Raw genomic sequence first — 27,280 nt, 5'->3', positions numbered from 1 at the left:
AACGGGAAGGCGCCAGCGAGAGTCAATGGTCAGTGTGTCCACACCTGCACGACTGAAGACCTTGAACAAAGGAATCCTCCCCTCTCCTGACAAGTTGTTCTAAAGTCCACGACGGTGAATATTGCCTCTTAAAATCATTGATTGAGGACATTGATCCATTCTTAACCTTCGCCAAGGGGGTGATGATCCGCCCGTTTGTCAGCATCATTACGCCAAAGCTACTGTACAGATTGGTGCGGCTTTGGATTTAAAGGGACTGCTGGGCCTTGGCGGAGTTGTTAGTTCCACGTTGATTTCAAAATACCAAGTTAAAAAACTTGTTGTTGTAAAAACTTGTCTTTTTTGATGGAGGTTGTCACACAGGTGTTTTTCCTATTAAAACATTCCCGGTAATCTTAGTTAAATTAATCTCAAAAGTTGTTGTGATATAAGTTAAAGCTGATCGATTCTGAACTTACAAAAATCATTTACCACACATGTAAAACCACTTCCTGTTTGCAGAGCAGTGAATGTAAAGGCTTTTCTAAACTGGTTCATTATGAGGTGAGACAGTACAGACACATAATTCTGTCCAATTATCTGAAGGATTATGAAATATTATCATTCAACAAGAGAAAACAGTGAGTGTCACAAAGTCCTGTTTCTTCAGCAGTAAAAAAAAACCCTCATCCAAGCACATTTTGAATTTTCTCATTAGTCTCATTTGAACTAAAAATGAACAGTCCCACGTGAGGAGGCCTGGCTGGTTCCTTCAGGAGCAACTCCAGGCATCCGGACATGACACACTACATTGTGTGTGTGTGTGTGTTTGCCATTTGTGTGCCGCCTCAATCAGCAGTCCCTCCTGGCACCGACAGTCCTCTAATGGGGAACAAGGGGTCCGGGGAGGGGATGCAGGAGGTGGAGAGGGAGCCCGGTTGCCAGTGCACAGGTTAATCCACTAATTGGGAGCAAAGGGAGACGGGTTGCCAGATTGCGATGGCCACCAGGAGGGGCCGTTTAAGGGGGACATCTGTTCCTGCTGGAGAACAGCCGCCCTCACAGCTCTCCGACACTCAACTTCTTTATACACACACCTGAAGGTGAGGAGGGGGCCCCCCACCCCCTCTAGAGTCTAGTGACACGTCCGACTGATGGGGATGAGCCTGTTTCCCCGACTGAAGCCGGCTAGGCAAAGGATAAAAGCTCAAGAGCAGTTTGCTTTAAATGCCGTTTTCCTTCTTCGAGTCGGAACGAGTTGCCAGAGACGTTGTGTCAACTGAAGCCAGATTAGCTATTTGAACTCAGAAATTATGAGCAATAATTTTTTTTTATGTGCCATATTTCACCCGGGGGGATATCGGCCTCGGTTTGACTGGCAAACGTATTCAGGAGCTGTTAAAGAAAGCGCTTATTTCATTATAATAACAGAAAACGATCAGATAATGTAAATCTGGATCCAGTTAGATAAAAAAACCACAATGATAATCATCAAGTCATAGTTTAATTATATCGTGCAATATCACACATCAAGGGGATTAACAACAGTTTTCTTTTTCAATCAACCAGAGATAGTATTTCCATTAAGGCTACAGTGTGTAGTATTTAGAAGAACTTATTCACAGAAATGTAATATATTTTCCATAACTGTTTGTTTGTATAATCACCTGCAACAAAGAACCGATGTTTTCTCGTCAACTCTGAATGAGTTAAATATAGTTCCATGAGGTGGACCCGACCTCCATGTGAGTCGCCATGTTGTTTTCTTGTCAACTCTGAATGAGTTAAATATAGTTCCATGAGGTGGACCCGACCTCCATGTGAGTCGCCATGTTTGCAACGTAGTGTTGAATACGGTTGTTGCACAAAACGCCCCAAGCATTCGCGTAGAATTTTCAGACGCTGCCGTAAAAAACGGAAATGGAGTCGGCGGTGCACCACCATAAAGTGTCCCCTGTCGGGTGCTCGACTGGTTGCGGTTTCCAACTTTACCACCAGATGCCGCCAGAAAATTACAAAAAAAATGACATGCTTGGGCTTTAAAGATCATTAAAAAAAAATGTCCAATGTGTTCCGACTCCTCCAGGATACGCCATCCTGCAGGCCATCATGGAGAAGGCGGGGCAGAACAACTGGCAGGTCAGCGCCATCTGCGTGGAGAATTTCAACGACGCCAGTTACCGCCGACTGCTGGAGGACCTGGACCGGAGGCAGGAGAAGAAGTTTGTGATCGACCTCGAGGCCGAGCGACTGCAGAACATGCTGGAGCAGGTGATGCCACCGCGACATCAGCACTTATTCTTGTCTACATAATGGAGGCCGGACTGTTGACTTGTTTTCCCCCCGTCTGATTGTCTGACTACTCTGATCGTCTCTGTTAAACGAAATCTTAAATCACAGACATTAGCAAATTTATTTCCCACTCGCTGAAATCCAGGATCTCGGAAGCTAAATCCCTGCAAAGAGCAGTAGTTGGTCCTTCACACGTTTTACTCAGTGTTATTATATAATTTTTTTTTATGTTTGTGCTAATTAGAATGTTTTTGAACTTGAAAACAGTCTGTTCTGATCTCCGGTGGTTGTTTGTTGGCATAAGCACACTCGGAATATGATTCACATCTTCCTCCTCCTCCACATCATCCTGCTCCCCTTCATCCCTTCATCCCTCCGTCTTTCCACCCTCGGAGCTGCTGGTGTCTCTGTAATTGTTCAATTATTCAGGAAATCTCCGCTCTGACATCTGTCATAGTTCTAACAATTTATTTAGCAGATGTGAGCACACGTGTGTGTGTGTGTGTGTGTGTGTGTGTTGCAGCCGACGTCCCTCTCCATCCTTGCCTGATGCCAGCCGACTCTGTCACATTCCGAGCTCGTGGGATGATGGTGCTGTTTTGTGGGCTGGTGGTCAGAGTCGCTGCCAAAGACAAAAACATTAAAAAAAATATATCCTGTTTTCTTTCCAACTGTCGCCCTGCTCATGTTCACATCGCTTCCAGATTATTCTGATCCGGGACAAGGATTTGAATACATAATTGGGCTTCATTAGCTGCTTATCAACAGGAACATATCAATGCTCATAAGCGGCCAGATGTTACTTTGAATGACAGAGGATTAAACCACTGAATGTGTTGAGTGTGCTGATGTGATTTTTCTGTGTTTTAAAGGAGACATATTCTGCTCATATTCCGGTTCATAATTTTAATTTGTCGTTATTACCTGAGAAGGTTTAAATGCTCTAATGTTCAGTAAGCACATCAGTTTTCTGCAGCTCCTCTTTCCAGCCTCTTTCTGAAACACCATGTTTTTTTTAGCCCCTGTCTCTTTAAGGCCCCTCCCCCTTGCAATGAAGCCCAGTCTGCTCTGATTGGTCCAGCTGGCTCCACTCTGTTGTGATTCGTCAAACGCTTCCAGCGCTTGTAGGAAGTTGTCTCGCTCTCGCTTCACCCAGCTTTGTCGGGGGGCGTGGCAGACCAGCCGCTGGGCGTGTCTTATGCACTTCTGTAAAAATGTCACAATATTGCAGAATATTGCGTCCGGATTACTGACGAGGTTTTTCAGGAGCACAGTTCCCTTTCCTGCGGAATTTGAGCTTTTTTAAATTTGCTGAACTTTTACATATACACAAAAAAAACTATAACATATTAGAGAAATGGGGGAAAACTGAAAAAGCAGAATATGTCTCTGTTAAGTCTTGAGGTAGTCGGATGAGAGTCAGCTGACTGAGTTTAACGTTAAAGAGCCATTGGATGTAGGACTGATGGAATCAACCTCGTCATGAGGTCGACTCCGTGCTGCCTGAAGAGATTTGATTCATCACGTTCTGTCTGTTACTCTTATGGAGAATTAGCAACTGTCAATATTCAAGGAGATTTACTTTTAAATTTCACTGACGGAAATCCTATTTGCAGACAGCAGATTTGCACAGTTTGTGCCACAGCTGCAAAATTAATAAAGACTTAGGCGTAAAGTTGGAATTGAAATAAATTCCAAGAGGTCAAAATTAATTAGAGTCCCCTCAAAAGTCACCGTATCAAAAATTCTTTTAACATGTCAGTCTCATTCCTGAGTAAGTTATTCATACATATGAAGTCATAGAGGAAGTTTGACGCGGGTTGTGCCTCGTGATATTTCCAACATTATACAAGACTGAGCTGAACGTCTTCACATTAACGTAAACGCTGCAGCGGCACAGGCGTTAAATATGCATATCTTCCTTCCAAAGAGCACTGTAATTAACGAAATCACCTAATTATCATCTCAAAACTAAATGAGCTTATTAATCCATGAAACACTGTGTGAAAGAGCCAATTTTAAGTTGCTGAGGACGATATTTTCTTCTCGTATCAGATCAGAACATTGAAAGGATTTCTATTTTTTTTCTCCCCCTCTCACAGCTTGAGGTAAAAGGAGGGAGAAGAAAACAAAACCAAAACTGAAAAAAGCCATAATGACGGTCAGACCTTTAAGTTTCATCAGCCTCCATCCACGCCAGCTGCATGGATTTAAATGAGTCATTCGATGCTCATGCACAGTTGGATATTATAAAAACTGGCGGCGGAATCTCCATCTGATAATATTTATTAGGCGATTCACTTGGAGCAAGTGTCCCTCACTCTCACAATGGGCATTAATGCAGGCTTCAATGGTGAAAGATTTAAAAAAAATCCATCAGAGACGCAGCCTGTGAGAGAATAGAAGACCCCTGTTATTCATTAAACCTTTGAACTCTGCTCATTCTCCAGCAACCACTCGTGAGACTTCCAGCTCCTCCCGCTAAGATCCGGTTACGACTGAACAAAAACCCGTTGTGGAGCATTAACACACCCACAGATCGTCCGATTTACAAAAAGAACGAGCAATTAAAACGGGGACGCAGAACAAGCGGGGAGATGTCACCGGGGTAAAAATACAGGGCAGACGGAACTAACCAGGCGAAACTGACACAGAGGGACTGGGAGCGCGGAGACTAAACACACAAGGGAGGCAGGGATGACTGAACGCAGGTGGAACACACGGGGAACAGGTGTAGACCGGGGGCCAGGTCCAATTGTCCAAAATTGGATCAGGAAGTTTCCTAAATCTTGACGTGAACCCGGAAGTATTTGATCAGCGGCCGCGATAGGAGCTGTTCGGATTCTCTAAATGCACAGGAAAGGAGCTTCAATGCTTCCTTTCCTATCTCCTGGGGCATAGGGTACACGGGAGCTTCCTTTGTGAGAGTGAGGAGATACAGACGCCCCACAATCCATTGCGGCAGCGATATTTAACGTGACGCGCCATCGCACGGACGTAACCGATTCAGAAGTCGAAGTAGAAGTAGAAGAAGAGTATGAATAAGACCCAGAAGAGACGCTCGTCATCGTGTCAGTTACTGTCACATATGAATCATTCACATCTGATGTCACGCGGTGGTGAAACACTGAAACATGCTGATGGAGCCGCGGCGTTTTTCGGTAGTTTCACCGCGGCAAACGCACGTCAGTAACATCCGCCGTCGCGTGATGACGCAGTTCAGTGAAAGTCGCGTCGGATCCTCTGAGCAGCGCTGTCGACGGACAAGTCGACCTCGCCCCAACACAAGGGAGGGAGGCACAAGAAAAGTGAAGTGACAGGAAACAAGACTCAGGCGGACAGGAAAATGAATTTCAAAGTAAAACAGAAAAACCACGAGGTGGACCGCAGGAAGGTGACCAAACAGTAAAGTGAAATGACCAGAACATAAAGTCAGGAAGTCCAGAGAACAAACCAGACTTAAACACGACAAAGGTCAAAGGAAAAGCCCAAAGTCAACAGTCGACAGAGGCGGAATCATGACGGGATTATCGCGGCGATGTTACATTTTCATATTCCATGTCTGAAAAGAGCTACGGTCGTTGGATTTTGTGGAATTTTTATTACCACAAATAAAATGTAGCATATGATCATAAAAAGTGAAAAATGTTCTTGGATTGAAATTTTCACTCCTAAATTCAAGACGCTGGACCCAGAACCAGAAAAAAACACACTTCCTTCTTACTCACTTCACTCAAAATGAAAAGTTTCTGAAGACGTAGTCTTCACCAGGGCTGCAGCCATCCCACACATGATCGTCTTGTTGTTGCAGTCGAAACATTAAAGAAATAAGAAGTGTTAGTAATAATTGATTTTGTTATAAAACATTGTCCTAAACTGTGGAAAATCCAGATCTGTGCATTAATCCTTGAAAGATTAACCAAAGTGTTTACAATTGAATGCGAGGACGGTGGCAATGGCTCTTGCAGGGTTTTTTGCTTACTCATTTATATGAGCTTCAACTTACAGTATTTCCAACCTCTCCTAGTGATTCAGACTGATGTTATACATAATATTATATAAATATATTGTAAATATCATATTGCATGTTACCCCTGTGAGCATTCACGAACCACATAGTTCCACAACATCAGGTCTCGACGGCGATGAAGCCGTCGGGGGAACTGATATCCATCCAAGCTTTCCTTCCAGGTTCAGAACCATTGTTTATTTATTTTAGGATTAATTCATATTAACTGGACGTCCAGTGGGATTTTCCCGGCAGATGTCAGCTTTCAAAGTCAGTTTTTATCACCGCCATGCAGCTACGCTGTTGAACCTTTGTTCGTGTGTGCGCGCGTGTGTGTGTGTGTGTGTGTGTGTGTGAGAAGCATTGTCATGTGTCTGAAAAGCGTGAAGCGTTCACGTCCGTCCCTGAGTTGCCGCCTGCTCATTTGTTCAGACGTCCGATCTTCCACGGATTAAAGCTGACGGTCCCGCTTTGTCGAGACGCCGCGCGCTCGGCCTGCCACATGCGTCGCTTGAAGCAATTAGCGTGCGCCGTGCTGTAATCCACTCAGATTAACGTTGAGTTGTGCTCCGCCCTCCCCGCAGATTGTCAGCGTGGGGAAACACGTCAAAGGCTACCATTACATCATGGCCAACCTGGTGAGGGGAACCGACACCTCTTCTTCTTCTCCTTCTTCTTCTTGGCGTGGTGTCCTCCTTGTTTGCTTGTTTGTCTTCTGCTTCCTTCCATCTCGTTGTGTGTGCTTCATCTCGTCTTTCTCTTCTCTTCCTCGCCGGCGTGTGATTGTCATTTCATTTCATTCGTCCAAGTGATCTGACGTTGTCGATCTGTGGACTTTAGAGAGCTGGCCGTGGGGGGGCTACACTTATTGTACTGATCCCCATAGGGAATCAAAAGCTCCAATAATGTGAATGCAATGAATTCCAGAATATTGAATGCTAAATTTAAAAATTTGAATACCACTGAATTTGTAGTATTACAGTATTTCACCTTGAAAACGGTCCGCCTGGAGCACGGTGCAAATTGTTCTCTCTGAGGGAAAGTTTGAAATTATGCAATTTCGCAAAACAAACTCTGATTTAAAAACTGTGCTAGTTTCTCATCTTCACTAGTTTCTCTCTCTTAAATTAATGACTTTTCAGAGGTATCTCAAGGTCACGGACCAGTGGGTAACTATTTGCGTGTGATGTGGAAAAATTCAAGTTTCCAAACACCTACGGTGAAAAATGGAGCAGGAGACATTGAAAATATTTTCACTTGGGAACTAAAATTGTTAATTATTCCAAGTAGAGTAGATTTATTTCCTAAAGCAAAAAGTTTGGATTTGATTGTAAAATATTAAGTTGTGGGTGAATTTCACAGTTGCGTATTGATTTTCTTATTTGTCTGTAGAGCCACACCAGCAGGCTTTTTTTTTTTTTAAATTAGTTTACAGTAAACTTTATATCTTTCTGACTTTGGACAAATCAAACTATTTGAATATGTCAATTTTGGCTCTATGCAAATTGTGTCGCCAAGTGATATTTTCGGGACTCATTGATTAATTGAGGAAACAACTGGAGAATTCGTCAACAATAAAAAATATAAATAATGTCAGTATCCTGTTTCGGAAAAATACAAAAAAATGTATCCACGTAAACTGATCACTTTCGTCTCCGAGTGCATTTGATCCCGTCCTGGCTCAGTGCCCTCGCAAACCTGACATGATGATGGTGAATATATTACAGATTCAGTCCAGAGGGTTTTACCGGAGGCGCCGGATTTCTTCCAAGTGGAAACGTGATGAGGCTCAGGACCACGTGTCATTCAGACAAAAATCATTTGTGCGCTCTTATTCATTTCATATGTTCTGTAACTTCTAGTGCTCACCTTTATTCTGCTAATGTGATGAAATCAGATCGCAGATACCTGGTGTCTGTCCTGGGACCATGACCGTGTCTTTTCCCCCGTTGTCCGCCCCCTCAAGGGCTTCAAGGACATCAACCTGGAGCGCTTCATGCACGGCGGAGCCAACGTGACGGGCTTCCAGCTGGTCGACTTCAGCAACCCAATGGTCATCAAACTGATGCAGCGCTGGAACAAGCTGGATCAGCGGGAGTATCCCGGCTCGGACGCCCCGCCCAAGGTATGTCCTGTCAAAAAGAGAACAGAGATCCTGAGCTGCGTGGAGAGACGCTTCTGGAAAAAACACACAGCAAAGAATCGTTTTTCATCTTCTCATATCAAAGAGTTTGTTCAAAAGCCAACTCTCACATCTCAGATTTCTGATATTCAATCTTAGGACTGATGAACTCAATCCAGCAGTTTCCTGTGCCATGTGTTTGAAGAGCATATTGAATGCTGTTTTCAAGGAAAGGGCTAAAACACGAAAAGCCATGGTCCTTTAATCTTCACGTCGGAGTTGTTGCGAAGGAAGAAAATATGAGAAAGGGCCGAGGAGATAAGATGAAGACTGTACGAACATGTAGCAGCAACGTATTTGCAAGGTGTGCAAAGCAGCAGCAGCAGCAGCAGCAGAAGGATAAGAGAGATACACAAGGAATCTGCTTAATGCAAAAACAAAGAAATGGCAGCTATGATTGAAAAAAATAATCCAGTAATAATTCACGAGCATGCACATATAAGGATCATCAGCAATCAGCTGCGCTCCACCGCCGTCATCTGCCGCGTTGTGACAGACTGACCCACTTTGAATTCTTTTCAGCCGCGCAGATTGCAAATGGCACTGGGGCAAGAAGGCATCACGCCATGGTGGTCAGCACCCCAACCCCCCCACCCCCCCCCCCCCCCCCCCCCCAACCCCCCCACCCCCTCCAGCAAATCTGTGTCCAACCAAAGGTTGCTATTTTAAAATCCAGATGCAGTGGAGTGGAAATCTGGTGCGAGTCAAGCAGCGTGTGTGTGTGTGTGTGTGTGTGTGTGTGTGTGTGTGTGTGTCACATTGTGGGGACTTGTCTTCCTTATGGGGACCAAAAACATGTAAGTAATACAATTTTTCAGGACTTGGGTTAAGAGGTTGGGTTTAAGTTGTGGTTAAATGAGTCAATGTAATGTCCTCTGAAGTCATGGAGACACAACAGAGTTTGTGTGTGTGTGTGTGTGTGTGTGTGTGTGTGTGTGTGTGTGTGTGTGTGTGTGTGTGTGTGTGTGTGTGTGTGTGCGTTTGTTTACCCCCCCCCCCCTCCGTTCCTTGATGAATTGCCCTCTCTCCTGGAAATCCACTCAGACCAGATCACTCAGCTCTCCACTAAGTTTGTCCACAGAGTCAGAGTCGGCTCCTCTTTCTACTAATGCAATGAACGTGGCTGGTGCGTCGTGTATTCTCCTGGCACATTTACTCACTTTGCAAAGAGCCAGTGCGTGTTTACAAGGTCCAACAGCGGCGGTGTAGTAAACTAACCCACAGCGGTCGGATCTACTTTTGAAATGATCATCAAGTGCAAGAATGACGATATCACCCCCCCGAAAAGTGAAAGAATCATGCGAGCACATGAGCATCTATCAAACAGGCAAGAACGGCTGCAAGTGCACCATTTTATAAGTGTTATTTATTTTTCTTTTCCCGTTTTAAATTATTCAAGGACTACGGTGCATTCGGAAACGGCTGCGTTTTTTCGACTGCGACGGAGAGTTTGCAGGGTTTCTGATGTGCTGATGCCGACGGCGCGCTCGTTCCACAGCAAGCACACGGGATATAGTCGAGCGGCGGCAGCCCACTGCCTCGCAGTGGGGGCGGAGCAAGTCGCTGGGCGTGTGGGCAGTGGGGGCGGAGCAAGTCGCTGGGCGTGTGGGCAGTGGGGGCGGAGCAAGTCACTGGGCGTGTGGGCAGTGGGGGCGGAGCAAGTCGCTGGGCGTGTGGGCAGTGGGGGCGGAGCAAGTCGCTGGGCGTATGGGCAGTGGGGGCGGAGCAAGTCGCTGGGCGTGTGGGCAGTGGGGGCGAAGCAATTCGCTGGGCGTGTGGGCGGAGCAAGTCGCTGGGCGTGTGGGCAGTGGGGGCGAAGCAATTCGCTGGGCGTGTGGGCGGAGCAAGTCGCTGGGCGTGTGGGCGGAGCAAGTCACTGGGCGTGTGGGCAGTGGGGGCGGAGCAAGTCACTGGGCGTGTGGGCAGTGGGGGCGGAGCAAGTCGCTGGGCGTGTGGGCGGAGCAAGTCGCTGGGCGTGTGGGCAGTGGGGGCGGAGCAAGTGGCTGGGCGTGTGGGGTGTGAGGTTTTGACCACGTTCTGGATGTGGGAAGGGCCTGAGCCATTGGCATCACGGTAGGCCAGTTACCAGTGCCGTGAACCGGATTCAGGGCCCCACAGGGTGTGCGGAGGAGCAGCGTAGTGTGGGAGAACTTTGGTAGATTCTCCTTCTATGCGCTTTGAAAGGGAGGTGAAACCCTAAACCCACTTTTCTCAACTCGCTGGCCGATGTCTGACCCGTGTCGTGCGAGCATCACTTTGCTCTGAATCTCCATGCGCAGGATTCTTTCCGACCTCGTCCCGCGGCCGTGTCCCCGGCAGCACTGAGCAGCGATCGTCCTGATCATTCCTTAGGTCGTCCCGCACCTTGATCGCGCGTGTCTGTGCGTCACTTCGGTGCAGATTGTCAAAGAGTAACCGGGGGGAAAGAGTGTTGCAGTGTTGAGAGCCATAATGTCACAGTGAGCAGCCGGCTAATGAATAGGATCCAGCCCCCCAGGCCGGAGGCAAAGGTAATGAACTCCTGCGAGTTTGGATAATTAATGGCAGACTGCTCCCCGGCTGGACAGAAAACACTCGCCTCTTCCTTCCTTCCGTTCCCCCTTCCACTCTCCATCCTGCTGCTTTCTCCTCATCCACTCAATTAGTTCTCTGCGGCGCCAGAGGTGAGTTCTTGGGAAATGTATATCGCACGAGGGAGAGAGGGATCTTTTTGGGTTTTTTTGAAGACAACACAAAAAGTCTTCAGGTCAAAGATAGATTGAGGGGAAACTGGAGCTCACACCGCGGGGCATGTGCTCTTCTCTTCTTCTTCTTCTTCTTCTTCTTCTTCTCGCCCTCCCTCTCTCTCTCTCTCTCTCTCTGGGTATATAATGAGCAGGCAGTGAAAGTGCTGCGTCTCCGCAGCAGCCAGGACGTGTCGGCGTTACGCGGCTCGACCCTGCAGGGGCCCAGCGTGCCCTCGGAGGCGGCCTTACGCAGATGGTTTTTTCATAGACGTCCGACCAGCAAAGATTACTGAACATTTTTTGCCTGTCCTGCTAAATCTAAATTTAATTGGCCTCGTACCTCTTCTGGTTTCTTTTTCCTAGCTCGTGTTCTGCAGTGCAGTGTGTACCCAGAGCAGCGGGGTTACAAAGACTGTAATTTGCAAATCACATGCAGACTTTTACCTCCTTCTGATGGACCCAGGTCGGCCGCAGTTCAAGCATTATCCCTACTGCGGTGTGACGCGGAGTTGAGTTGCAGCTGCAGAAGCGCGCGTGCATGAGCCGACTGTGCTCACGCACGGTCAACATCCGCTTGTCTGAACGCCTCCTCGTGTTTCTCCCAGTACACCTCGGCGCTGACGTACGACGGGGTGATGGTGATGGCCGAGGCCTTCAGGAACCTGCGCCGGCAGAAGGTGGACATTTCCAGGCGGGGCAACGCCGGCGACTGTCTCGCCAACCCGGCCGCGCCGTGGAACCAGGGCATCGACATGGAGCGCACGCTCAAACAGGTGAGAGACAGAGAGGGGGGGGGGGGGCATTACAGAGAGAGAGAGGGAGAAGACATCGACACACTGATGCGATCTCGCCCTCTGATTTTGGCAGCAGACACTGGAGATTTCGCGGCTTCCTTCCTTTTCCTACGCGAGCAGAAAAAGCGCCTTGTTGTTCGACTCCAAAGCGAACACGAAGGCGGGTTTCTGTTTGAAGAGTAAGTGTATAAGTATAACCTGAGGATTAATGGGGTTCAGAGGTGCCGGTCGGAGTGTTGTCGAACGTTGGCTGGATGGAACGAGGTCAAAGCCGTTTGTTTATGCTGAATGTATAAACTCCATCTATATGCCCCGTCTGTGAACGTCAAGCTGGATGTACTGATGACACGACCCCTATTGATATCGCCGACCACAACTCGGCTCAGACGGGATCAGGCCTTTTCTCCCGCTTTGATTGCAATCTCGTCAACGACTGCGCTGTCATTCGTCCGCGTCCGTGTCCGTCTCGATCGAGCGACGGTGGTAAGTTCCACCTCGCGTCATCGCTGAATACGCAGCTCTTCTGTGCAGCCGCTGTATTTGCCTATTTACTGTCTTTCACTCGCTCACTGATAGAGAGCAGGGGCCTGAAGGGCGGAGCGGGTTCAACACGCCGATGATGTGTTTTGGTTATCTGAACCAGAGCGGACACATGAATGAACATCTATACATATCCGTTGATCTTTAGCGTTTACTCTACAAACTCTTTTGTCCCCGACCGGGATCCTGTAGAATGAGAACTCTTCCAGTTATCTGATTGGTCAGTGGTTGAGCCGCTGATGGGTATTGATCTCTTATCTGCTCCGGGGGGATGGTTAGAGGTGCAAACATCAGTTGCTGTGGCGATTTTTTCACCCACTTTAAGAAGTGAAATCAGACCTGACGTTACCTCGATAACCGCACATCGTGGCCCCATGGGGTCGCGGTTATTAACCTTTGATTCATGTTGTGTTCGATCTTCGAAACTCTCAACTGGCATCAGAGACCTGTAGGAGAGAAAACACAAGCAGCCCAGTCAAAGGCCAACTTACAGCAGCAGAAACTGGGAAAAAAGATTTGCTGCACTTTAATTGTCACAGTGATGCCGACTTCCTTCATCGTTCTGCCGTTTTTTCATCTTCTTTAGTCGAGGCTTGACCTAAACGTACCTCTCCCGCAGTTTCTGTATTTCTGATTCAACCCTTCGGTGTGGTAAAATGAATACTATCTGCCCGCTGTTGTTAGCAGCCATACCGCTTCACGTCACGCTGCCTTTGACATGTCTGTGTTCTCCTCTCGTGTGCAGGTCCGGCTGCAGGGATTAACAGGTAATGTCCAGTTCGACCACTACGGCCGCAGGGTCAACTTCACCATGGACGTGTTTGAGCTGAAGAATAACGGACCCAGACGGGTAAAACATCGCACCGCACAACTTCCATTTGTTTCATTGACACTGTACAGTTTTGACTCACACAATTTTGCTCTCAGCATGCTCCGAGATATGTGCCGTCCTCGCCGGTTGCATTTTCCCTTATCTTAACCAACGAGGCTTCTTTCCAGGTTCCTGGTTTGACAGGAATGATGTGTGTCGATGAAATCCAGGGGAAATGGGGGGAGAAGAGAGAAAGTGATGGCAGGAGGGGGAAATGAAATGGAGAGCAATCAAGGTGGAGGGACGGTGGGGGGTAGAAGCAGAGAGGAGTTCCCATCAATCAGAAGCTGCTTTGGCCTGTCTTCTGTTCCAGCGAGGGTCCTGTCAGGACACAATGAGAGAGTGTGTGTGTGTGTGTGTGTGTGTGTGTGTGTGTGTGTGTGTGTGTGTGTGTGTGTGTGTGTGGGGGTCACAGCCTCTCTCCTACATTTTCCCCGATCCTCAATCATCCACAGCGTCCTCCAGCACACAGGAGATATCAACCAATCACAGCCCCTCCCCCCCTCTGACTTGCCACCACCATTGGCGGCGGGCGGGCGGGCGGGCGGGCAGCCCACCAACCCAGCAGCTAGATGATGCCTGTTGTCAAAGCTCCTGTTTACTATAAGATCAATACGTGATGAGATCAATCCGTATCGGCTTTAAAAAAAATAATGATAATAATCCAAAGTCATACATCATCAGCCGTGAACCTCCCCTCAACAATTCTTCTGTCAGAGGATCCGTGTCGTGACCGCGACATATCATGTCTTGTCAGGTCCAGTCAGTCACGACTGACCCCGAAGGACGTCTGGAAGACGACGGCGAGAACATCAAATGGCTTTTAGACAAAAAAAAAGACGCGGCACGACATCGGCCTCCAATATTTGGGCTTCTCATGCAAGAAGCCCAAATACAGGCAATAATCCAAGCGTGCCACTAACTGTCGTGATACCGCTTTATTGAGAAGGATGATAGAAAGAACTGAAATTGGTTTAGAGATAAAGGTTTATTCCTTGCGAACAAATGATCTTCAAATTCTACTTGAAGATCAACGATCAGCTAGTGTCTCCCAGAGACGCACGAGAGTAGTTACACAGCAGGCGTTACCATCTTCGTGTGGACAAGTGCCCGTTGTCTTCGGGAGCGACGTTCACATTTCTCTCCGTCACCTGCAGATCGGCTACTGGACGGACGCAGACAAACTGGTGCTGATCCAGGACTCGCCGCTGCTTCCCAACGACACCTCGGGCATGGAGAACCGCACCGTTGTGGTCACCACCATCATGGTAAGAGACCGGCAAGTGCTCGCCAGCACACACACACACACACACACACACACACGTGCATGCACTTCTTAGCAATCTGCGATGCCAGGGCACTGTGCTGCAGACGACGCTGAACATGATAGCTGAGGGATACGTCGACGCTGGCCAGTCTGACAGTAAAGTGCCGAGGTCATGCTGCACTGCTGCGCGTCTCCGGCTTTTCCTTGTTAAGCGCCTCAGTTGTTAGCTTTTTTCCGCGGTCCTTCACAAGTGTCACTACTCTACTCTGTGTGTTTCCACCCTTGCGTCACTCGCAGGCGTTTGCCATGAACCCTCGAACGCTCTTCGGTTATATTTTGTCTTGTTTGAGGCTTAATGTTAATAAGCTGAAATGTGCCCTGAAATTTAATCTCATCCAACGGTGAATTGATGAAGTTTGCCCAGAGCTTCGGTTTCACTACCTTTCGACTAGTGCCACGACTGACCAAAGCTCAGGGATCCCAACCTTCATCGCGACAGCACATTCTCAGCGAAGACATGGCAATTATGTTTCATTCTTCCAATAGAAACGGCAATAAAACATCATACAAACTCCCGATTTTTTCTTTTATCGCACCAATAGATATGGAACACAGCTCCGCGGACAGCTGCCGCTGCTGAGGCTTTTGAACGCAGAGTTCCACATTCGGAGCTACACAACCAGTCGGAGCCTTTCTGTTATTTACACACGGTAGACGTGAATGGCCTCTGCATGGCATGTGAACCTCGGGCAGTAACTGTGACTCTTGACGCGAGCCGGCCGGGTCGTTGAGCGTACAATGTAGCAGCTGAGTGGAGGAGGGGACGGAGGAGGTGGGAATGGAGAGTCACAGCTCAGCACAATCCTCCCTCTTTTCAGCCCCTGACGAGGAACCCCATTTTAAGAAACTGAGCCCCCTCCCCCCCGCCCCCCCCCCCTCCCCAGTTGGACGCAAGCAGGATATGAAAAGCCCTTAATGGCAGAGCGATGGACACTGCAGCACCCCGAGCCAAAGTGAGGCGCACTGGGGGCGAGAGGAAGAGACACGGCGACTGCGTTAATGGACGCCCCTGTTCAGAAATCCGAGCGGGACACGGAGCCACTCGAGAGGAAAAATGAAATGCAAATTTTAAGGACGACGCTTGCGGATGGACGCCCATTGAGGCTCAGATGGGTCGCCGGCTCCTAAAAACAGCACAGTGTCTGTTCACTGGCATGAACCAGCTCCCGCCACAGCTGTGTGTGTGTGTGTGTGTGTGTGTGTGTGTGTGTGTGTGTGTGTGTGTGTGTGTGTGTGTGTGTGTGTGTGTGTGTGTGTGTGTGTGTGTGTGTGTGTGTGTGTGTGTGTGTGTGTGTGTGTGTGTGTGTGTGTGTGTGTGTGTGTTTCGTGTGAGCCGTCACAGCTTGAAGTTGTCATTTCTGCAAAGATCTATGAATCCTGAGATTTGAAAATTGAAAAAAAAAAATGTGTCTCAACTGATTTACTCTTTGTCCGACCACCCGTTTTTCCGTTTAAGCCTTAAAATCAGCACGGAAAGACTAACGCTCTCATTAATCACCACCCCAGCTCATATCCATCACGCCTTTTATGTGGCATGACGTTGCAGGTACTGTGCATTGTGACGGCTGCGTCACGCTCCCCAGCTCTTTAAAAGTGTGTGAGCGCCGTGCTCTTGAGAGTAATGTTTGTTCCGCACAAAGCTAATGAAGTGTGCCGGCGATCGTATTACATCCAAGGTGCCTCCGTGTGTTGTCCGTGAGCTTGTTAGGAGCAGTCCCACCGCACATAGGCTCGCTGTCCCCTGTTTGCCAGATTAATCATACCCCGGAGCTGGGTTTTTTTGCGCTGTGAGCACACCGGAGGAACCTGTGTTTTTCCATCCGAACTGTATTCAAAGTCAGACGGCGGCTCTGGCTCCTCGTATCCTCCTCGGGTCGTCTCTGTGCTCGAACTTTAAAGAAAGCGTGCGGGGCTTTTTTGCACCAGAACAACAAGAAGAGGTAGCGATAAGGTTGCTGCGATCGATTTTCCTTTTGTATTTGAGAGATTTAACAACAAGATATGAGCGGACAAGATATGTTTAGGCACAGACAGTGGGGGACCAGGACTTTTGGTTTTTAAATGGGCTGCTTCACAATGTGCATTGTGTTGTTTCGTCTTTTTCATTTTTTGCCCTCAAGTGTTTAGTGTTGTGTTTCCCAATTCCGTCAGATGCCAGACATTTGGTTTGGTGTAAATATTCGACAGTTCTGCGCAGCATCTGAAACCCGAGACCCGACCCCGGCCCGTACGCAACCCGGCTGAATTTGACACTGTGTGTTTCTTTTTTTTACATTTCTTCTCCAAAGTTATATGCTTGCTCTGCGAAGGCTTTCTCGCAAATAGAAAAATAACTAATCCGACAACGGCATTACACCGGCACAGAATGTGGAATGGCGGCCCACCGGCACAAAGCGTTCACAACGCCTACCAGCCGATAAGCCATAGCCGGCGTGTAATTGCATCTCCATATGACAAATAATCTGCTTCATCCCGTTGCTTTAATTAAAACATCTCTCCCGGCAGAACTTGACCAGAGTCCAAACAATTCTAATCCAGAACCAGGACCACCGAGTTTGGTGGAGATAAGTGGTTGGATTCTATCTGCGGTCACATTGTGGTCGTAATGCAAAGGCCTTCTGCAAAGAGTTTGTAAGGAAGCTGCCATTTTGAGAGTTTATCCTCGCGATGCTTATTTATCGCTTCCCAATCGGCTCGCCTTCTGCCATTGACCAGCTACATCAACTTCATGACTGGTAGAGTCGGGGAGAAAAACACGCAGAGGGAGATAATTATCTCATCAAGTTATATTTAGAAAATGAAATCCGACCTGGGCCCGAGGCCTCATGCAAAGGCTCTCCACCTCCTCCCGTGACCCGTGCAGCAAATCAGGTTGTAGTTGTGACTCCATGAGTCACAGCGGAAATACAAAGTTCCTGGGAGGTTAATGCAGCGTCACTTCCTGAGCAGCGCTGGAAATGCCTTTCAAGGGAACTCATCTCTAATGTGGGCAGAGGAGAGTGGAAGCAAAAAGCGGAGCCCGTGTGTCAACACACCGTGTGTCAGTGACAAGTGGCTCCAGGTTTTTATTTCCAAGGAAGTATTAACGTTTCCTTGTTTTTTATTGGGAACTCCAAGAAGGGGCTTATTAATGTACTTGACTGGAGCCACGGATAACAGCCGGATTCTGAACCCCGACATTTCATGGCAAAAATCAGTTTCCTCCCCCGGGCCGTTCGCAATCACATTACGTAAGGTCCTTGTAAATAATGAAACCTGCTGTGGGACGTGATCTCAGCTCCGTCTGACTGTTAGCAGATAACAGATCTCTGTGATGTCTCCGGCTGTAAGCCGCCTGGAAGTTGATGCATCAACAGAAAAAAAGCTCTCAAAGACAAAAGTTTGACCGTCACTGCGGCGGCGGCGGGGGGGCGAGGCTGAAAGCTCTGTGATGAAGCGCCCGTTTGCTTTAAAAGTCCTCCATTACTTAAACCTGGGAGCAGCCGATCAATCTGCCAGAGTCAAAGAAGCACAAGACAGGGTCCTGCTGTCATCTCGTGTCCGTCTGACCTTCGTCCAAGGAATTCTGGGGAAGGGCACGTTTGGATTTCATGCACAGGGACCACTTTAACACCCCGAAAATTCCTCCTGATGATGTCACCGCGCCACGCAAGGAGCTCTTTCAAGGGACGGATTCAACCTTGCACATATGCTCACGTGTTTTAACACAAACGTGTCACTGAAATCAAATGATGTCTCCTTTTTTTAGGAAAAAAACCCCATAGCTGTATTGGAGTGTATTCTGTCATTCTGCGCTGTGACACCTTCTAGCTCCCAGTTCTTCTTTTTGCTCTTCGAATTTTTGGCGTTGGGCCGTCGGATCAATTCTGTTTCGTAGCAGTAGAAGGAAGTAAACACTACCAGAGGACATCTGCCCGTGTATCTCGATGCTAATTGGCCTACGTGACATCGCGCCACGTGAATATTTTGCGTTTTGTATATAGTACCGTGTGAAAAATTCGCTTGGTTTTTAGTTTTGGTGTGAATGCACCATTGGGGTCAAAAGATGAAGATGGTTTTGAATCGGGCCCCACTGATTTTTTTGAGGGAACATTTGAGTTTTTAAAATGTAACAATGTTTAAAAATAACAAAGACAAACAAATCATCCCCTTTGTTCCCTGTAAACAAAATGTTTTGTGTGGTTTGTGCAGCAGTCGATTTGTTTTTTCATATTCGCATAAAGTCAAATTTTGAATCCTGTATTTTTCGTATCGTTGTTTGTTTTACTTTCACTTGGCTTTCCCCACAACACAATGCTGATGCGAAGCCCATGACGAGGACGTGATGTCAGTCGAGTGCACTTCGTCTGGTAAAAAGAGAAAGGACATATTCTAATAATTTCATTCTCTTTGTGCTTTAAAATGTCCTCTGCCCCTTTTCAATAGAAAAACAACCACATCTAATCAAAGTCGAATAAAAATGGGATTAGTGCCTCGAGTGGCCCGCGATGAACGAGAGCCAGAGACGAGTGATGTACCGAGAATCAATAATGTGGGGATTTTTTTTGCTTCACAACATGTTTTATGCTCAAGTTATTGTACAACACGGACGATCGCTTTGAGATGTTTCATCTTCAATAATTCACAGAACCAGTCAGACGTGTGTGTGTGTGCGTGCGTGCGTGTGTGCGTGTGTGCGTGTGTGTGTGTGCGTGCGTACGTGTGTGTGTGCGTGTGCGCGTGTGTGTGTGTGTTCGTGCGTGCGTGCGTGTGTGTACTGTTAATGGCATGTTTAATTAGTGTCATTAGGCCGTGAGTGAAGCGGCGAGCTCCTGATTATTGACCAGCCTGTTATCCGTGCTGGCCTTTTTTTTCTGTGAACATCTCTGAAGCGCCGCTCTCTTCTTCTTGTGCCAGAAACACTGACTGACTCCTCTATCAGCCACCTCCCCTGCTCCTGTGGCTGCCAGCTCCGTCACACGCCCCGCTGCCATAAATCATATGGATTATAGCTGTTTTTCCCTTTTTGATACGCATCCAAAACATCTGTGAAAGTAAAGTTAACACAGTTAAAAAAAATCAGGCAATGCTTTACTTTACACGTGAAGTCTTCTCTGAATAATTCACCAACTATTTCCTCTGAACAACTTGGCAACTTGTCATTAATCATGTAGGGTGAATGGGAATTTCCTTTTATTTATAGTAACACTGTCTTTATTTTCCCTAAATCTGGTACATATCTTCCTTGGATACTTTTTGGAAATGATTCCTAGATTATAGCGTCTTTGAAAATAGTCTGATGGTTTAAATATTTGCTGTCAGTCCAATATTCTGAGTGTGTTTTTGATACTGTCAGAACATTTCAAACGTTAATCCAGGGTGATTTATTCCGCATTAAAAATATATGTATATATTATTTAGTTTTATTTCAGGCTGATGGGTCCATATCAGAATAAAAATAAAATGACAAAATACAGATCAATAATTCAGAAATACAATCATTCAGGTGTCTATATCCTGGACCAAGAAAACTCTTGACAATAAATTAGACAAGAAATGAATTGGAATTAATGAATTGGACGTTGACCAACACCGTCTGTATTTTCCCTGTCAATGGCACCAAATGAAATGGTTATTTCCAGGAAGACTCTTGGAAATTGTAATTATTATTAATTATTATACTACTCTACAGACTATTTCATCATAAGCTTACTCTATTTCAATTGATGCACTTACTGTAAAGCAGAAGGGGAACTCTTTGAGTTGTGTTTATTCCGTAAGAATTCCAACCTTGTCGACATTTTTTCGTGCAGCAGCAGTTGTGAAATCTATATTTCAGGTAACAGATGCCTTATTTTGACACCAAACCGCTAAACTGTGCCGTCTATGTTGTACATCAACTCGTGCTCGTGCCGCAGGCTCAGCCGAGCATTTGCATCCCCCCCACCCCCCTGCCGCAGAGACTCTTTGGTTTACCTCGCCGCGGCCCGGGGCAATGTCAAGCAAGACATCTCGAGAATAAATTGCTCCTGTTCTCAATATGCGATCGGCCGCCGTCCGTGACAAAAAGCCATTTGTTTTTGGGGGGAATACGGGAGCGGGCAACTAGATGAGGTTTACATTCGGATCACTTTCAGAGCAAAAGCAAATCTAATGATCTACGACCCGCCGCTGGTTTAACAGCGTGGACCGATGCAGCCGCCGCCGGTGACTTTGAGCGGTCGAGTGGAGTCGGGCCGGTTTTAGGTTTTAAGTCATTCGGTGTGACTGCAGCTCATTTCTCACTTCCCCTTCACTTCATGTCTGCCACCAGTTCTGCTTAGTCATGCACTCCCTCCCTTCCCCCCCCCCTTTGAGTCTTTGTGCATCAAGCATCCACATTTACACTTTGATGTTTCTTGTCATTCTCTGCCACGAGGCCACCACCATGATTATACACTTATCTCAGTTTGTCGAGCAGCAATAAATCAACGTGCGTCTCCCAGCAGGTGGGATCGAGTCAGTTTACAGGCATCAAATTCAAAATTTGAATGCAACTGCAATAGGTAGTTAATTGTACTCGGGTACACCCAGGCGTCAATCGAAAGTAGAGGAATTTTTAGGAATTTTTAGGAATTTTAAGTGGAAGGAGAAAATATTTTGTTCGGGCGACAGAACAGCAGTTCACTACCCTTCCAGAGCTTCACGGACGTGAAGTCTCCCTGTTTAACCATCAAATCAAATAATGACCAACCGTGTTATAAAGTCTTTGATTCTTTGATGAAAAAGTCAAAGATACGAACCTGCGTATTAACTGCGACTCCCAAGGTTCATCTCTTGAAGAAAGATCCAATCACAGGGTAAAGAATTTATAGTGGTCAAATGATACTTCATGAACCATTTTTGTTATCACAAAACTCTGTATATTGCGTTTGACACAATCTGCTCATAATTAACCCATTGATTTATCATATGCCACATCACGCCTGATCATCTAATCATATGGGTATGGATTCAAATAGGAAATGTTCTTTAAAAAAAAAAGCAAGGCCATGAGATCTGGGGGGGGGGGTTATTTGTGTTTTTGACACATTTTAAATAGATTTAAAATGTGTTTTTTTTTAATACGTTTTATGATAAATCAAATGTTTATACAAACACGATTACCTACAATATTTGCATAATCCTCTTCTGCCACATTTCTATATTTCTGGGGAGGTTACTGCCGCTAAAATATTGAACATTCAAATAGCATGAAATCATTAAAACTGTATATTTCATCAAATCATTGCTCCATAGCACTCCTGGTGGTCAAAAGACTCCACAGTCTACCTCCAACCTCTGCCCTGGTTGGTATCAATGAGCCACAGTCCATGTCTGTCACTCCTGTGGTCTGTTGCTGTGTAGATGAGTCATCGTGTCTGTATGTGTGTGTGTGTGTGTGTGTGTGTCAGTCTGTCTGTCTGATGGTTTGGTTCACTGGTTATGGTCCCATGTGTAGGAGGGTCCCTATGTGATGCTCAAGAAGAACTGGGAGATGTACGAGGGCAACGACCAGTACGAGGGATACTGCGTGGACCTGGCCTCGGAGATCGCCAAACACATCGGCATCAAGTACAAGATCTCCATCGTGCCGGACGGGAAGTACGGCGCCAGGGACCCAGAGACGAAGATCTGGAACGGCATGGTCGGGGAGCTGGTGTACGGGGTATGAACTCGGCTGACAATACCGTATTTTTTTCTAATCTGTTATTACGACAGTAAAAACCTACACTCTTAAAGCTGAAAAATGCAAGGAAATTGGTCATTAAAGTCAAATTTGTGTCCATAAACGTAAGAAATATTAATTAGAAAAAATTATTTATCTTTTGTTATCTTCCGGATCACAATAAAGTGATGAATTTCAGACTTGTGCCTGATATATATTTATTTTTTTCAAATTAAAAGCCCAGTAGGAACCAGCCCTTTGAGCAATTGTAGGGCTTTTAATGTGAAATATGTGTGCAGGAAGTGTTGGGCGTAATCAGTTAATGCAGTACAGTAGAGAAACAGTATGACGTGACTGTCATTGCACTGCTCTACTGTACATCATTATTGACATTGAGTTTTTCCATTCGAAATGAAAATAAAAAAAACAATTAGAAAACACGACATTCTTGTTAAAAAATGATGATGGAATTTAACGCCCGGTTCTCTCCCACTTATGATAAATACAGAAACTGTCCCTGGCCAATATTTGATCAATAATGTTGAATTAACAAGATTCTGAAACACTACATATAAAACATGTTGTATGTCTTGTGATGTGCAGTGTGTTGCTTTTACTGAATGTTTTTTTTTTTCGCTGTCTCTGTAAAAACTGTATTTCTTAATCTGCGACTTAAACACCGCTGAGTCGGGTTCCTTGTGGTGTCGATAATTAAACCCATAGGAAATGAAAGTGTAAAAGGGCGAGCAGCAGTCTCTGGTGGTATCGATGCCGGCAGGAAGAAGGGAATCAGTGTAGCGTCAGAGCAAAGCTTTTATGGGGGGGTTAAAGAGTTGAAGCGGGGGTGTGGAGCTTGTTAAAGAATCTCTGAGGTGATGGTTTGGTTTCGGGGGTGAGGTGTCTCTCTCCTGCTGACCTCGCCGGGGATCAAACAGGATGGGATGACGTTGGGGTTTCAAGAAGCGTCAGAGTGAAGAAGGAGAGGCATATTAGTGAAAAGAAACATCATTAAAAGAACGTTTATTGTCAAGTGGGACTGGATTAAGGTTTACTTTGGGATTGATTCATAAATAAGTGACCAGAGTACAATAGTTATAGTATATTCAGTAGTTCTTCTAGTCATTTTTGTGATCTGTAGCATTTTTCTCCTGGGTCGGCACTGATCGAGCAGTGCAGTTAACCTTTGGTGTGAAGACTGACAGGTTGGTCGAACGCGCGCGCACAACAAAAACTGTACTCCAAAAAGACAAACTTGGAAGGATGGGATACCAGCTTCCTCCCGTATCCTTCGCAAGACTCGGCCTACGGAATCAGAGTAGACTTCCAAGGTCGTACCGAAGTTAGGATTTCCGTCTAATGAATCCTGGGATATGTTCAGGTTCAGGAACGAGGAGGATCCACCTCCTGCATCCTCCGTCGATCGGAAATGGAAGGACGCATTTTCCTTCGAAATGGTGCATCTCCTTTGAACTGGTTACTGCCTAGACGCGCCGCCGTGACGCCATCTGTCCAGAACTGCAGCCTCGACAGGATGCAGCTTGTGCTTTGTCCAAGTACAGCTGTGGTCACAGTTTTTGGTCTTAAACCTCAATCCCAGGCCAGAATAGCAGTTTTTTTGCACTACTCTCATTCATCCCCGTCTCAAACACTCTTGTTAGCTCTAAATGTGGAGGCATTGCACATTTTTTCTTCTTGTCCAACAAGAACCAGGGCTGTTTGAAAATGAGGAAACGTGTGAAGTCAAGATTTTGTAAAAAGCTGCACACTTGCACTTTGAGTTTAGTTCAAGGTGGTTAGAGTGTGACGGGTCACGAATGAAAACAAGAAGTGCTGCACAATGGAGTTTGCGTTTGCGGGGCAGTGGCGATGCCGGTGGCTTTATCTGCAGCGTTCATGGCAACGTCTGAGGACATGGACGCTGTCAGCGCTTTTCCCGTCCAGGGCTTTTGCTCAGAGACCATACACTCCTCCCCGGCTCCCCCCCCACCCACCCCCAATAAAAAAAGCCCAGCGCCGCCACAAAAGCCCGGCCTCCCTTTCAACCTGACATGTATTTTAGCGCTCACTAAATGCCCCGGAGCTGTCATCTTAGTGCAGTTTGCAGAGGATGAAAGAACTTAAATCTCTTTCACTTCCTTTCCCTGGTCGGGCCCCATTTCCTCCTGTCCTACCTCCGTTAAGTGTCAGACGGTCGTAATGAAAACTTTAAATTCTTGCTCTTATTGAGCCCTTTGCTCGCGAGCCAGGCAGGCAAGGTCACACAAGTGCTGCTAAGTCACTGCCTTTAATCTGGGTTGTGGATTTTAAGCAAGCCAGTGTCTCCCCCCCCCCCCCCCCCCCCCCCCCACACAGCTGCAGACCTCATAGGTGGCTGCATCCCATTACTTTTCCCCCTTCCTGTGCTGTAAGCATATTTCTCTGGCACATTATTTTATCCTCCCAGCTGATTCCCTCCGAGTTCCAGCTAAGCCTCTCGGCATTAGAGAGGGTTTCGGAATTCCTTTTTTCCAATTTCTTTCCTTTCTCTCTCCGTCTTAACCCGATCACTCCGAGACGTATTCAGCCACTGTCTGAACTTGATCGCTCACCGATTCGTTCAGTCAAGGGGAGAAATTCTTATGAATTGACACGAGCTGAAGACGAAGGAACGGGGTAATTGTTGTTGTTGTTGTTTGATGGCTGGCTAGCTGTTGGCCTTTTGGATGTCGTATCTGTGACTAAGTGATGTTTGATTGCGGCATGGCACAGCTCAGAGAGATGATCCATCATTTGCATTTGTTTATCCGTCATCATTTGGATTTAGAGTTGCTCTGCGTGAGGCTCATCCATGCGGCTAATCAAATTCCTCTCTCTACCCCGTCCCATTCCCCGCAGAAAGCGGAAATCGCTGTGGCCCCTTTGACTATCACGTTGGTCCGGGAGGAGGTGATCGATTTCTCCAAGCCCTTCATGTCGCTGGGCATCTCCATCATGATCAAGAAGCCCCAGAAATCCAAACCGGGGGTGTTCTCCTTCCTGGACCCGTTGGCCTACGAGATCTGGATGTGCATCGTGTTCGCCTACATCGGCGTGAGCGTGGTGCTCTTCCTGGTCAGCCGCTTCAGCCCGTACGAATGGCACACCGAGGAGCCCGAAGAGGGCACTGACGGTCCGCCAAGTGACCAGCCTCCCAACGAGTTCGGTATCTTCAACTCCCTCTGGTTCTCCCTGGGCGCCTTCATGCAGCAGGGCTGTGACATCTCCCCCAGGTAAGAGCCGACTGTCCTTCAAACTGTCAAAGACGTTGGCCCAGTATTTGCTGCGATGTCTCACTGATACTGCTTCAGCCCTTCCCTCCTCGGGCTGGGGACACATTACAGGACCTCTAGGCCAGTCGTAATCACAATGGGACATCACGTCCGATCGGATTGTGTCTGTCTAGACGATCAGGGTAAACTTCAATCCCTCGCCTGCCAGTCCAGTTCAGACCTCCATCATTATTATTTCAGACATGTTTTTTATCGACAAAAAGAGGAAACTGGATGAGTCTTGGCCGCATGCTGTGACGAGCAGAAGCCTGTGTCAGTGAAGAGGGGAGGGGGAAATCATAACTTTCAAATTCAGCTAGTTTTAAGAAGAAGAGTATTATGAGTGGGATCTTTTATATTTTTCCTCAGTCCTAATAGTCCTGCAGTGTGCCCTTGGCCTGAGTCATAACTCACATTCACAATAAAGCTCAAACATTCATTATGAACCACAGAGATACTTGAAAAATCCTCACACTTGTGTTGATTATTTTAACGATGTGAAAATCTCATAACTTAACTTAATCATTGTCACGATTTTTGATCATATCGTAACATTCTGCCTCTAGATATGACCCTTAAGACGAAAAATAAAAATGACGAGCGGTTGAAGAAATTGGTCCGCCTTCACGGAAATATGTTCTTTTTTAAAGATCTGTGTGACAATGAGAGGAGAAGATTATTAATCTCGTGTCTGTGGCGTTAAGTCTGGAGCCATAGTTGTACACTCTTAGCAAAGCTAAAGAAAAGGTTGAAGGTGTGAAACGCGCCTGGCTCTTTTCCAAGGGTCACGAAAAATTACCAACTCCTCTGAAGCAGTTTGTCATGAGGTGGAACCAAACAACAGTTTGGATGTAAAATCCCTAAAACCGCAAACTGTTGTGTTTGCTTTTCTTGGCGCTGAAGACAAAGCGCAGCGGAGGCAGGTGGGAATGTCCCTAGGGATGGCAGTAGACGACCCTACGTATTACAGTTCATCCTGAGGGAGAAGTGAATGTCTGAACCAGATCTTCACTGAAAAACGGTCAGAGTTAACCTCCCGGTGCTTCGTGAGGGAAAAATCTGGGATCACCAAAGTCTTAAGGATTCATCATCTGGGAATGAGCAACGTCTGTAAAACAGTTGTTGAGATATTTTCATTTGGACAAAAAAAAAAATAATAAAGATGTTTGGTAGTTTGTTGGCTTTAGATGTGTTGGTCAGTGTTGTGGGCCAGTTTGACCGTTTCCCCTTTGCTTCCAGTCTTCATGCTAGGCTAAAGCTAAGCTAAACATCCGATCTGAGACTTTAATCGACCCACAGACATTCGATTTTCATCAGATTTTCGGTCGTTCCATCTCACAAGGAAGCAAATTAGCGTTTTTACAAAAAGCTGGACTAATTCTTAAAAAAAACAAACACTTTATATTTAGTTTCTCAAATGTTAAAACACTTTAAATATTCGGGTTTTCATCTGCCAAAGATGATACAGATGTTCCTCATCTGACTTATTTGTGTCATTTAAGTAAGTTACTGCACAATCTGCTGTATATCGCTGGTAATTTGCATGACGACTGTGGTTTGAAAACCACAGTATACAGGCATTAAGGATCTGGTACTATGTTTTTTGT

The 27,280-nt window shown here is 46.5% G+C and overlaps 1 protein-coding gene across 5 annotated transcripts in view; it reads left to right on the top strand.

Annotated features, from left to right (window-relative positions):
• The window catches only part of gria4b (glutamate receptor, ionotropic, AMPA 4b), a 113,097-nt gene that overhangs the window by 62,791 nt on the left and 23,026 nt on the right, over positions 1-27,280 (top strand). For 4 of the 5 annotated variants that reach the window (XR_004790119.2, XM_035625187.2, XM_035625186.2 and 1 more), the window contains exons 4-11: positions 2,066-2,250; positions 6,865-6,918; positions 8,247-8,405; positions 11,794-11,961; positions 13,268-13,372; positions 14,551-14,661; positions 22,180-22,386; positions 25,261-25,634. Coding sequence is in view for 4 of the 5 variants with exons in the window: in XM_035625187.2 (XP_035481080.1) it covers positions 2,066-2,250; positions 6,865-6,918; positions 8,247-8,405; positions 11,794-11,961; positions 13,268-13,372; positions 14,551-14,661; positions 22,180-22,386; positions 25,261-25,634 (1,363 nt within the window). In the remaining variant the exon portion in view is untranslated. Of the gene's footprint in view, positions 1-2,065; positions 2,251-6,864; positions 6,919-8,246; positions 8,406-11,793; positions 11,962-13,267; positions 13,373-14,550; positions 14,662-15,262; positions 15,573-22,179; positions 22,387-25,260; positions 25,635-27,280 lie in introns of those variants that run through there. The other variant, XM_035625189.2, reaches the window with a different exon arrangement.

Source organism: Scophthalmus maximus, chromosome 2 (genome assembly GCF_022379125.1).
Source record: "Scophthalmus maximus strain ysfricsl-2021 chromosome 2, ASM2237912v1, whole genome shotgun sequence".
Classification (NCBI taxonomy): Eukaryota; Metazoa; Chordata; class Actinopteri; order Pleuronectiformes; family Scophthalmidae; genus Scophthalmus; species Scophthalmus maximus.
Note: the sequence above shows the minus strand (reverse complement) of the source record. Positions and strands in the feature narration are given on the sequence as shown.